At 38.0% G+C, this 13,081-nt stretch overlaps 1 protein-coding gene across 1 annotated transcript in view; it reads left to right on the plus strand.

Moving 5' to 3' along the window:
- Window positions 1–1,346: 1,346 nt before the first annotated feature.
- Window positions 1,347–13,081, plus strand: part of AR (androgen receptor) — a 347,127-nt gene continuing 335,392 nt past the window's right edge. Inside the window, exon 1 of the mRNA XM_063432165.1 lies at window positions 1,347–2,605. Within this exon, the coding sequence (XP_063288235.1) occupies window positions 1,347–2,605 (1,259 nt within the window). The remainder of the gene's footprint in view (window positions 2,606–13,081) is intronic.

A 13,081-nucleotide genomic window follows, 5' to 3' on the forward strand; every position in this document is an offset into this window, starting at 1 on the left:
CCATTTGCATATGTTTTTTGTTATATTCTAATAGAATCTCCAATGCACCTGTCTGTACACCTAAGCCCATGTGTCCACACTGGCTATACATACACCTCACTAGCCCATACTGTCTGTAGACACTCTACTAGCTCACTCTCTCTGTACACCCTACTATCCCTTGCTTACTGTACATCTCATTAGCCCACTGATATATATACCTCACTGGGCCATACTGTCCGTGGACCCCATTAGCCCATGCTATGTGTACCAATCCATACTGTATGTAGATACCCCTATAACTAGTACTGTCCCTACTACACCATGCTGTCTGTACACCTCATTACTTCATGCTGTCTGTACACCTCATGCTGTCCATACACCCCACTACACCATGCTGTTTGTACACCCCACTACACCATGCAGTCTGTACACCCCACAAGTCCATGCTGTCTGTACACCCCACTACTCCATACTGTCTGTACACCCAACTAACTCATGCTGTCTGTACTCTACTACCTCATTCTCTCAGTACACCCTACTACCCCATGCTGTCTGCACCCCACTACCACATGCTGTCACTACACCTCTTGAGCCCATACTGTCTGTACACCAATATGGTGTCTGTATGATACTGTATCCCCACTACCTCACACTTTACACCCCATTATCCTATGCTGCCTCTATACTTCTTGTCATCTATCATGTTCTGCTCTAATTTACAACTCAGATCCTCCGCCTCGGATTGACTGCCCCCGCCCCGGGGAGTTACTTGGCGACAATCCGGGGTGAAGGGGGGGGGGGGGGGACGCCACCCGGTAGGACCCGCCTGGTTCCCGGGATTTGGGGCCTCGTTGAAGTTCACAGCAGCCTGTGCTTTGCATCTCCTGCCGGGGTTAGTAGTAGGTCCGTAGCGGTACAGGAGGGGGGCAGTGGGTGCAGATAATACCCCTCTGTATAGCCGGGGGGCAGAGATCTGTCAAGCTACAGAAAGCTGTCACAGTGCTGGCACAAGGAGCACTTTTAAAGTGGTCAGGAGTCCAGTCTGTTACTTGCCAAGGGAGCAACCAGCAGCCAGGGAGCTCTGTTCCAGATTTGCAGTGAGGGAGCGCGCAGGGCAGAGAAAAGGGCACGCAGTAAGTTTTTAGAACGCAGGCTGTGCTGGAAGTTCTGTCTCCCTGGTTACTGATCTTCCAGCGCTGGATAGAAGATACTTTGTATCGGAGACTCTGCTGCCAAGAGGCTGGCAGGAACAGTACAGAGACACACAGAGAGAGAGCAGCCTGTGGGCATTATACCAGGGCAGGAGCGGTATAAAGGGGTGGGCGGGTACTTTTTCTGGCACTCACCCTGACCCGGGGCGGGGGATGGAGGTACACATTGGACTTGGGGGGGTGTACAAGCAGCCTCCCGGGAAGATGATCCGGGGAGCCTTCGAAAACCTGTTCCTGAGTGTGCGCGAAGCGCTGCAGGGGGAGCGCAGAGCGGCTGCACTAGCAGAGGGAGCCCAAGCAGCTGCTGCCTGGGGGGAGAACCGGGGCACACACCTCCCTGCTCCGCCACCTACAACCTGGAGTGAAGCTTCAGAAGTACAGCCTCTGCCCTCGTGGACGGACCCCAGGGATCCCCACCAGACCCCCAGCTGGGGGGAGACTCAGTCAGGAGAAGCCCCCCGGAGTCCTCGGACGGAGGGAGCCCAATTCCTCGTGCTGAGCGGCTGTCCCACCGAGCTCAAAGAGATCCTGGGTGGCCAAGGAGGAGGCATGCTGGAGCCCGAGGAAGGAGCCTCAGATCAGCCGCACAAGGAAAGTTACACGGGAGCTCCACAGGGGATCTCTGACACCGCCAAGGAGCTCTGTAAAGCCGTGTCCGTGTCCCTCGGGCTGACCATGGAAGCGCTGGAGCATCTGAGCTCAGAGGAGGAGGCGCAGAGGGGAGACTGCATGTTCGCCGGGCCGCCTGCTCATCCCCTGGACACCCACAAGTGCCAAGTGGGAGAGGAGGACAAGAGTGACACCTCATCCCCCCAGTACCGTGAGAGGGCATTCAGGAGGAGCAGCCAGATCAACTTCCCCGCTGGCAAAGCCCCAGAGAATGGCACAGTAATGGGCACCAAGGACAAGGAGCAGCCTTGTACAGACTTGGCACTGCCAGAGCACGGCTGCTTCAGACCCCGTGGCATGGAGCTGACCCCCAGCCTCACTCTTTATAAACCCACAGCCTTCATGGAAGATGCCCCTGCTTTCCCTGGCAGGGACTATTACAGCTTTCAGATGGCACTGGCACCTCATGGCAGAATCAAGGTGGAGAACGCCATGGATTACCCTGGCACTGCCTGGGGGACACCGGGCAGATACAGCGAGCTGTCCGGCTTTGCCCACTGTGGCCCACCTGCCCACTGGCACTCTTTATTTGAAGAGGGACAATCCAGTGGTTCTTATCCTGAGACAGGCCTATATAACTACCAGCGTGGTCATGTGCCCCCTGGCACCGAGGGCGACTTCCCCCCGGACACTTGTTACCCAGGACCAGCAATGTTGAGCAGAGGGCTACCCTATGGCAGTCCTATGAAGAGTGAGATGTCCCCTTGGATGGAGGGTTACCCAGGAGCCTTTGGAGAAATGAGGTAGGACACGTGCTGTATTTCATAATTTTCCACTGATTTTTTTAATTTATTTTTTGGACAATGCATAGCAATGCCAACTAAATATAACATGCTACTGCTTTCAGATTTACACTGAAACTCGTGCAGTTTGATTGCATGAGATTTATTTACGTTACGCTCTGACAAGTGGTGCAAAGTTCTAAAACTGCTTCAGTCACCAAGGAAACTAATGGAAACAACAACATTCTTTAGTGATTGCTCCACTTTTACAATTGTGCACAACTTTTCAGATATTCATCCCTCCATGTGTTTAAAACCCAACAAATTCTCATTTTATATAAAATAGTTTTTCTTCATATGTCAAACTTGACTGTGTCATCTCATCCCATCACTTATTGACTCCTCTTACACATGACAGGTGTAAGAAGAGAAGAGATAGTACATAGCCACTCTGCGTTCCGACGTGTAGTACCACTGACAAGGCACAATACAATTCAATCACAAGGTGCAGCACTGGACAGCAGCAATTACCTCCTATCATAGCTTTTACAGTAGTTACATAGAAATAGTTGATTTGCCTTCAAGACAGTTTTCCTGTATAGGGCACAAGGGTCAGAGAATGTCACTGTGGTTATAATTCATTAAAATATTGAAATTATGTAATTAGCATCAATTTGAAAGGCTATGCTTCTTGGCCTATGTAATATAACTAACTAGTGTAACAAAGTTTTTTTTTATCTTTATATCACATTTCCTTACTTCCTCTATGTCTTAAAGATCTTTCACCCTAACACAAACCTGTACTATGAAGGAGAATCTTTTTCATGAAGATGTTGAATGCACTATTTTGGTACCTAGGATTCATTACATATCATATTAGCAAGAGTAATTTCCCTCCCTGCACTTAAATTTTTATTACAAATCACACCTTAGGATAATGAATGGCACTATTTGTATAAGACTGGGTATTAGAGTTCCACTGGAGCAATATTTAGTTTGTCCACATACAGTTAATATTATTTACAACAATGCATTAATGAAGAGTCTTACATTCATATAATCATTGAAAGATAACAACTGATAAACCATACACTGACTAGGAGGTAGATCTTCTGTCCAACATTCCTAGTTCATAATCTGTTAAATGTGGTCGTTTTGTATTAGTTGAGTTTGTTACGCAAGTTTTAGGATATAGTGATATTTAATGTTATGTATCACCTTTTATTTTAGAAGGTCCTAGAAGAAATTACAATAATCTATTTGGACGTATAGTAAGTGTCACCAAATATATATATATATATATATATATATATATATATATATATATATATATATATATATATATAGCGCATCATGTACGTATACACATTTATACATATGAGATTTTTGTGTGTAGAAAGCTGATGCTCACTGTACTATCTTTTACTTTAAAATTAAGTGTGCGTTTGTGAGCGAGTGCACACTCTCTCGTTGTGTGTGTGTATACACCAACATATATATTAAATGCATATATCAGTGCATACATCCCAAACATTTTATCTCTCTGGGATACAAATGTGGGTGTGCGTGGGTGCGTATGTATGTATAATATACAGTTATATGCACAGTTTTATATATATATATATATATATATATATATATATATATATATATATATATACAGTTATAGGAGTATATATATATATATACACAGTTATATGCACAGTTATATGAGTATATATATATATATATATATACATACAATTATGTGCACAGTTATATATGTGTGTGTGTGTGTATATATATATATATATATATATATATATATATATATATATACAGTTATATGCTAATTGATGCACACTGTTATCCAAGTGCAGAGAAGTATAGAGTAGAAAGCTTCAGTCTTTTCAGCTGCTGACCTCTAGTCTCTCTCTCTAACTGTAGAGAAATAATTATCATGACACAAGGACATTGTATTTATAATCTGGGGTAGTCTCAGGTCATCGCATCCTACTACAATTTAATAATGATAATATTTTTTTGTGTACTCCATTAATATTAAATGGAATGTTGACTTGTACAGTACTATGCTATTAAAATAACTCCACATCACACACTGCATTTTTTAGTCAAGTTGTGTGATCCTTCCTGCTTTTTTCTAACGTCTGTTTTTACGTTGCTGTATTTTACTCATTTCTAAATCGACTAGTTTTATTTACAATTATAGATTAACTGGTTAAAGAGAACATACTTTACTTCAATATTGTCAAAGAGACCAACTGACTGTCATGAAGTGTTTTGGTGGGAGAACCCCTCAGAACTATTACTACACTTTTAAAGCACATGGTTATTTTTCTAAATTGTAATATTAATAGATTGCTAACTGTATTAGATTCTATTTCTAGAATTGTCAAAGCCAGTAGCATAGTGGGCACTTAATGTCAACGCAGTAAGTAGATGTCAACCTTTACATATATTATTTTATTTATTTATTTATTTTACATTAGGTGGGATTGCGTACACATAGAAATGTGAACATTAACAACAACAAAAAATAAATTCTCCATAAAATGTGTCAATTGTTCTAATACCATTTGTTTACACTTGTGTGCATCATTTTATTTATTTATATTTAAATCTGCTTTGAACAAAAAATAAATAAATGTGATGTGGTTTTTGTGGCCGACTTTAACTCTTTTTTTTTTTTCTTGGCTGCCTGTTGAAGGTCACATAGTTAGCCAAAACTTTCTTAAATGTCATCTTGCTGTTTAGCTTTGGTGATATAATACTGGTCAAAACACTTTGAATTAAAGGGAGAAAAAAAAAACATAAAAAAGAACACATTTTTAACCTTCTCTAATTTCAGGTGCGATTCAGTGTGCGTAAAATGACTTTACAGCCCACCTTCTCCCCAGCCATTAAATTATCTGCTGTTTATTTATAGTAAAACAGTCTCTTTAACTGGCACATAAGCAGAGTTTACTGCGTATTCAGTGGAATTTGTCCTTGTGATGTTTGTACTTTTTTATGGGTTTTTTTGTTTTGTTTTTTTTTGGGCCTAAATTTGACTACACAGATTGCAATACTTACAGAAAAAGTAATCAGGGTACATTATACTTTCATTTTCCAAATAAGACATTTTCTTTACTTTGAAAGAATCCTTTAGTAAGTTTTAGTTAGTTTTGTTTAGCTTAGTAAGTTGACTGCAAATGCTTCCACGTTGAATAATGTTGCTGATATCATATTGCAAAAAAATACAACAAAAAAGACAAGAAATGCTAATAGTTGCTCCACCATCAAACGTGCATCAGACTTTCCTAGGCTGGATTAGAATACATTTGAAGATTGAGGTCTTTTCATGATACAGTTAACTATATGAACTTTTTTTTATTGCATTCTGAAAATGCTTTGACAAATTCTGTAATAGCATGTGTATATAATTTATAATGTAGCCTCGTTTTGCTTTAAATGTAGCTACGTTATTAGCAACCTGGTTTATTGCTAATGATACCAATGCACACAAAGTACATTCAAGTTTTTCTTTAAATTAGGATTAACGGAGAGTTACGTGATATCGGGGGTGCCACACTTGTGGGTTTATTCAGATTTTGGCTAGCTACAATTCGAAATTTAGTAAGTAACTGTGCCAGTGTCATGACTAAAAAGTTACATTTTTACATACTTGGGGTTGGACTTTCTTAGCAGAGTAAGGGTATATATACTCTACTTACTGTATAGAAATTTTCTCGTAGACTGCAGTGAAGTCATTTTTATTCAGTAACCCAAATAGAGAGAATTCATCCCTTAGCCCTTATTTAAATGTTCATTTTACATTATACTTGGTTAAAATCATACTGCACTTTTAGAGATAAATAATGGCGTGGACTTATGTCTCCAGCATTGGGACAGGGGAATTAAATCATTTCATATCCTACTGTAACACACATGGATTTATTTAAATAGTGAGGTGAATAGTTCTGCCGTAACACTTTTGGGATAAAAACGGTACTTGAATAACAAATGATATAAATCATCTATTACCAAAGATCAACAGCTCATTTGTCAGTAAAGCAAATATAAAAATTTTAAGAAAGATTTGGGGAGTAGGTGTGAGGGGGGCAATAATGGGGACTAGTGTAGTTCATTAATCTTCTTGTCGGAATAACATATATTCTTAATTGAATATTTAAATAACATTTTTAAAACAGTTTTGTCAGAAGAAAAAATCACTGTCACTATACATCTGTCTAAAAAAAGTGCAAAATAGCTGATATCATGGAAAGTTATCGGTTTAAAATTACATTAGCTGGGACGTCGATAATATTAGACCAGATTTCTTCACAAGTTAAATTTTATGTCTTTTATTTATTTTTTTTAAAGTAGTGAGATACTTAAAGAGGAACTAAACGCAGACAATTACCTTTTGTTCAGTAAGTGTTCTAAATATATTTACTCCGAAAGTGTTTAATTAATAGTTCAAGTTTAGCTGAAATAGTTGACAGACCAATCAATCGTGGCCTTTTAAATTATTTTACGTTCAAAAATCGACGTAGGTAGCAAAAAGCCATTTACAATGAAATTTAAGATGATGAAGGTTTTCCTTTTTTTCCCCCAAGATATATATTTGTATACTACAATTCTCAAAGGAACAGAATAATATAGCAATTGTGTAAGGATTCTTTAATAGTTATTCCATTTTTATTTGATTTATGCATATGAGTAGAAAAGAAAAAATCTCTCTTTTTTTTTTTTTTAAGGTCACAGTTAAGGGATTACTGTTCCCTTGGTGAACATTGAAACATAGCCAACTGCCAAACATTAAACCGTTTTAAGAGCAGCATTTATTATACATATCCATTTTTGTCATTTTGCATCAATTGAACATTTCCAATAAATATACTTTAACATTAATAAACATATCAAACGTATATTGGTTTACCTAGATCAATTCCGTTGATGTTTTAGTGCAATGGTAGTACTATTATAATGCATTTGTAATAATCAAACAAATGAATAACCTCTTTTTTGCACTTAAAATATTAAGCCATCTGCTTATGAATTCATTGCACAAATTAACTGAAGATCAAATTAATTGAATATTTGATCCAGCTGCTTGATTTGTCATCCGTTTAAATCTTTGAAACCAGATGACTGTTATTGATTATATCCCCACATAATATTTTCTTACTAACGATTTTACAAATTCCAAATCCAGTTATAACATTCTCTTACGTGTAATATTAAACAGATGATCATGTTAATAAGTTAGTTATTAATATTTTTTCACTACTTGCCCATGTCAATAAATCAGAAGTTTGAAAATGATTAGTTTTGTTCACTAAACGCTGACTTGTGTTAAGATGAGAACCAGCAAAACAAATGTTGTAAAGAATTTCTAAACTATGAGATATTTTTCCAACACAGATACATTTTCCAAAGTCAGTTCTCAGCGGGTCCCAAAGTCCTGTTCGTGAAAAAAATCACATAGTTTTGTCGATTTTTTATCTTGATAAATCCTAGTTTTTTTCTTTTACCTTCCATGCATACATTGATATTGTATGGTTAGAATATAACTTTTCATCAGAGTCAGGGACAAGAAAGGTATCAGTTGTCAGATAGAATGACAGTTAATTGGTGATGTTGGTTGTATCCTATTCAGTTCTACTCAATTTTATCTCTGTGCATTTGTCGATTAGAATATTATTCAGAATTATCAGATAAACAGGTTATAAATTACCAGATCAATTGTCGGTCATTTGAGTTGCCCATTTAGTGTTTATCTAATATACACACGTACTATTGATTATCATATTATCTTTTTATCTCAATGCAAACATTTTTAAAGGTTTATGAATGTTTAAAATATTCTTTGAAATTCATAGCTATTTTGTTGATGATGACTTTGAATATTATTATTTTTTTGTTTTTAATGTTCCATAATTTAAATTTTTACATATCATCCTAAACGTTATAAATTTTTTTAAAAAAAATCTACTGCTGTAGTTTGTGAATTTGCAATATTTTGTTTGCTCTTGTATTCTGTTTCACTTTTACTACCTTGATTTAATCTTTTTATGATATAAGGAAGGGCAGAAAACATTTAAAGGTCTTTCCAATATATCATGGGACTGATTCACTAAACAGTGAGTTGCGGTGAGTTGGGAGCTGGTTTGCTGAGTTTTGGTCAAATATGTCAAGCTGGAAAACAACTTCAAATCATACAATATATATATTTTTCATGTTCTTATTACATTGACATTTCCTTGTTTGCAATCAACTCCTCCTAACTCACTGTTTAGTGAACAGACCCTCAACACACAGCCACGTATGGAAAATGTAAACCAAAACGCCTTATTCTATAATCCATTTAAAATATTTTTCTTTATTTTATTTAAAAACATTTTTTTTTTAATTTTGTGTGTGTGCTTGCAGATGATCAGATATCTTTAATCCAAAATTCGTCAGGCTGGCCGCCGAGGATTGCAATGTTTCCGAACTTTTTTCAAGGCTTATTTTATCTTTATTGTTGAACTAATTTGAGCATCCATTTGTTTCCTTTCATCTAAACGTCTGATTTTCAGCTCAAATAACTTTTGAATGATACAGAAAAAAAATATAACTGTGGGGACAAATTTCAGAAAACGCCATAGAAGTGCCAGATTTTCCAGCAAGTGGGTTAATACAGTTATTGAATAATCTGTTAAGAAAGTCTAGACATCTACTGTATCAACTCGCCCAAAGCAGCTCTCAAGGTCTCTTAGGAATATTATATGGTATGAAAGATTGTGGGTGTTGAAGTGCAGCAACTACAGTAGGGGGGTAGTTACAAAGCCCATGTTTACTAGAAAAACAGCTTGTATTATATTGATATTATTCAATGCCATATTTATCAGTATTCTATGTGCCCGGCCAAAAGAAAACAAAAACAATTCAAAGTGTGTAGTGATGATTTAATGTATTGATACATTCTGCAGAAATAAAGTAACTTAAACCAAGGCTTTCATTTTCTTTGACTGCAGAATAGGCCTAATGAAAAATTGATCCCTCTTAGAAATCTGATCATTTATTCATCGGATCAAGTAACTCTTTACTGCCATATTTTTACATGACTATGTGTTGTGAACGTGCTTTTCCCTAATTGCTTGATTTTTCAGTAAAAAGAATACGAAGATTCAACAAGTGTTGGATAGTGTTGTTTGTAGAGCAAATTAAGGCACCTTTTATTTCTGATGATGTGGAATAGATGTATACCGCTATTCTATAAATACACCGGCAATGGAAAGAGAAGGTATTCACATGTAGGAGTAAAACATATTAAAATCAGTTTATTGCATTCATTGAATGTGACCTTTTTTAGTATATTCATGTGGTTCAAGCTTAGTTTATTAATAATGTACAGTACATTGTTCTTTTATATTGCCAAGGAAAACACTTAACTGTTCAGTGAAGTCTTGCCCAGTCTAATTACTTGAAAGACAAAGGAGCTACATCAGTTTGCCTTTGGGCACAAGTAACTGCAAATATACTGAAAGATCACATAAAATCCATACTTTACAAGACATTGTCCACTACAACTGCTTCTTACTCCAATAAGCATAGTAGAAGGTAATTTATTAAGATGGTAATGGTAGTATGGGGACACTATCAAATGGCAACTTCGGTAAAAATCCCACATCATTGTGCTTTTTAGAGCTTTCCAAAAATAAAAATCATATTTATATCTGCCCTAAGGAGTCGTAAAGCTAAGTATCATTACTTTTCAATTTAAAAAATACTCCTGCAAAATACTAGAGAACTAGTACGTTTGCACGGCTTAGCTTTAACTGGCATAATTGCGTAAATGACACATCTTTTGAAAATAAAAGTAATTTGGTAAATATCTTCTACTTAAGACTTTCGCTTTGGAACAGGAACACTGTATCCTGTTTGAGACAGTTAGGTTTTTATTACGGGGTGAACCGTTTGATGCACCTTCAGAGAAAATTTTGCCCACATTAGGTTGATGTGATTTGTGAATATGATCTGCAATATATGGTAATATAGTCACCCTTCTGTGTAGCTTTGCGTCGATGCCGTGCCGTGGCTGACGATACATAATGGTGAGTATCTCACCAGTATCAAGTTAGAAAATAAAGGCATTTGCAGGATTTTGGAGATATTCATAAGAAAGACGAAAGACGTAATTCTAAAACATGCTTCACTGTTACGTATCTTTTAGTACATGATTTATTTATTTTCTTTTTATACATGTATATTGACTTTTTATCCATAACTGCTGGAATGTCATAGATTATTCTCATCTATTCCAGCTGCTTTGGAATGCAATGCACAATCTTACATATTTATAATAGTACTGTATTTCTTCTGCAGCATTGGGACATACATGTCCTGGGCTTCCTGTGATTGATGGGAGTCACACTCCCAGGCAGTAGCTGCAGTACCCCGTCCGCAATCATGAATTCTCTTCATCTCCTGTGATTCACAGCTTCTTCCCGGGGTATGTTTTCTATCATTCGAAGGCAGCCTGGGACATTATAACTACCTGTGGTGTACATTTACATGCCAAAGTGTACAATATGTGGTTTCAATTATGTATACACTTAGCAACCAGTTTATTAGGCATACCTGTACACCTGTTTCTTAGTGCAACTATCTAATCAGCCTATAATGTGACAGTAACTTAATTCATGGAAGCATGCAGACATGGTCAGGAGGTTCACTTGGTTTTCAAACAAAACATAAACATGGGTAAAAAATATAATCATAAGATAATGAGAGAGATCACAAGAGAACAGTCAAATGGTTCATGCTGACATTAAGTAAAATAAGCTGAATTATAAGAGCATTTAACCATGAATGCGTTACAACAGCAGGTGATCATGCTGGGCCCCACTTCTGATGGCTAAAAACAGGAAACTGAGGCTAGATGTGCATCAGCACTGGGCAGCGCCAATACTGGACAGTTGAATATGTTGCCCAATCTAACAGACTTAGATTTATGCGGAACTGTGATTTTCCTTTTCTTCTTGCTCTGCTCCCTCGTGCTCCCGGGTACTGGGATAAGATGTCACTTCAGTCCCCGTCATCACTAAAAGGCACGCTAAGGATCAGATCCAGAAGAGCTTGAAGATTACAGGGTCATAGCAGTGGACCCCAGGGAAAGGATCCACTTGAACTCTCCCAAAGGTAAGGATGCTGGGTGGACATACATTAAAATAAAACAAATAGTAATTTGTGAGAATATGAGGGAATGTTTGTGTCTGTCTGTAAGTGTGTATGTCTGTTTGCAGTGAATATGTGTCTGTCAGTGAGTGCGTCTGTCAGTGTGTGTCAGATCAGTGAGTGTGTGTGTCTGTGAATGTGTGTGTCTGTTTAGGTGATTAGCCCCCCTCCGTTTGCTCACTTTTTTTCCGACACCATGCTTATTATCTCAGTCAATGCAATGCTTTCCCATAGTTAAACATTGGGTGGCTATTACGCATGCGTGGCAAAACGCCATACTGCACCAATCAGAATCTCGTCATAGAGATGCATTGAATAATGTTTTCCTCTCGGGAACATTGTCTGAGTGACTACCACTAGAGGTGTTACTAGGCAGCAATTCAAGTTCATTCTCTCTCCTTTTCTCAAGAAACAACCAATTCTTGAGTGCTCTTGTAGTAAGCGAGCAATATTGGACTGAAAAACAAGAAGGCTGATTGTTTTCCATACTCCACAAGCAACATTGGAACATTCACGCTTTGTATGTCTTGACAACAAAAGACCACCTCTGTCTCATATGGAAACAAATGTTTTGGCTCTTTGACAAGGAATTTCCGCTGCTGTTTTCCACCCCTTCCACTTTTCTTTCTTTCTCCTTAGACTTGATTTAAAGTGCCCCTGTTACTTTTGCATTTTTCATAAAGATAAAATCTTTGTGAAAAATTCATGTAGACTGTGCTTAAATTTACTTTCATTGGCACAGCCTCCTGGCAGATGAAGGCGCTAGGATTTAAGATGGAACCAAAGAGTTAATTAAAGGGACACTATAGTCACCAGAACAACTTCAGCGTATTGTATTTGTTCTGGTGAGTATAATCATTGCCTTCAGGATTTTTGTAGTAAACACTGTCTTTTCAGAGAAAATTCAGTGTTTATATCACAGCCTAGTGATAACTCCACTGTCCACTCCTTAAATGGCTACTAGAGGTGCTTCCTGGGGCAGTGCTGCACAATGTGCAGCACTGACATTCAGTATCTCCACCTTCTGCATGGAGACACTGAACTTTCCTCATAGAGATGCATTGATTCAATGCATCTTTACAAGCAGATGCTGTTTGACCATGGCTGTGTTTGGCTTGTGCTGGCTCTGCCCCTTATCTGCCTCCTTGACAGTCTCAGCCAGTCCTATGGGAAAGCATAGTGATTGGCTCAGAGAATCACTTCTGATGATGTCAGCCAATCAGGCAGATCAGGGGCAGAGGTAGCAGCTGCAGACTTGAATACAAGTACGATTTTACTATATTTAGGGAGGCA

This window comes from Pelobates fuscus, chromosome 9 (assembly GCF_036172605.1).
Source record: "Pelobates fuscus isolate aPelFus1 chromosome 9, aPelFus1.pri, whole genome shotgun sequence".
Taxonomy (NCBI): domain Eukaryota; kingdom Metazoa; phylum Chordata; class Amphibia; order Anura; family Pelobatidae; genus Pelobates; species Pelobates fuscus.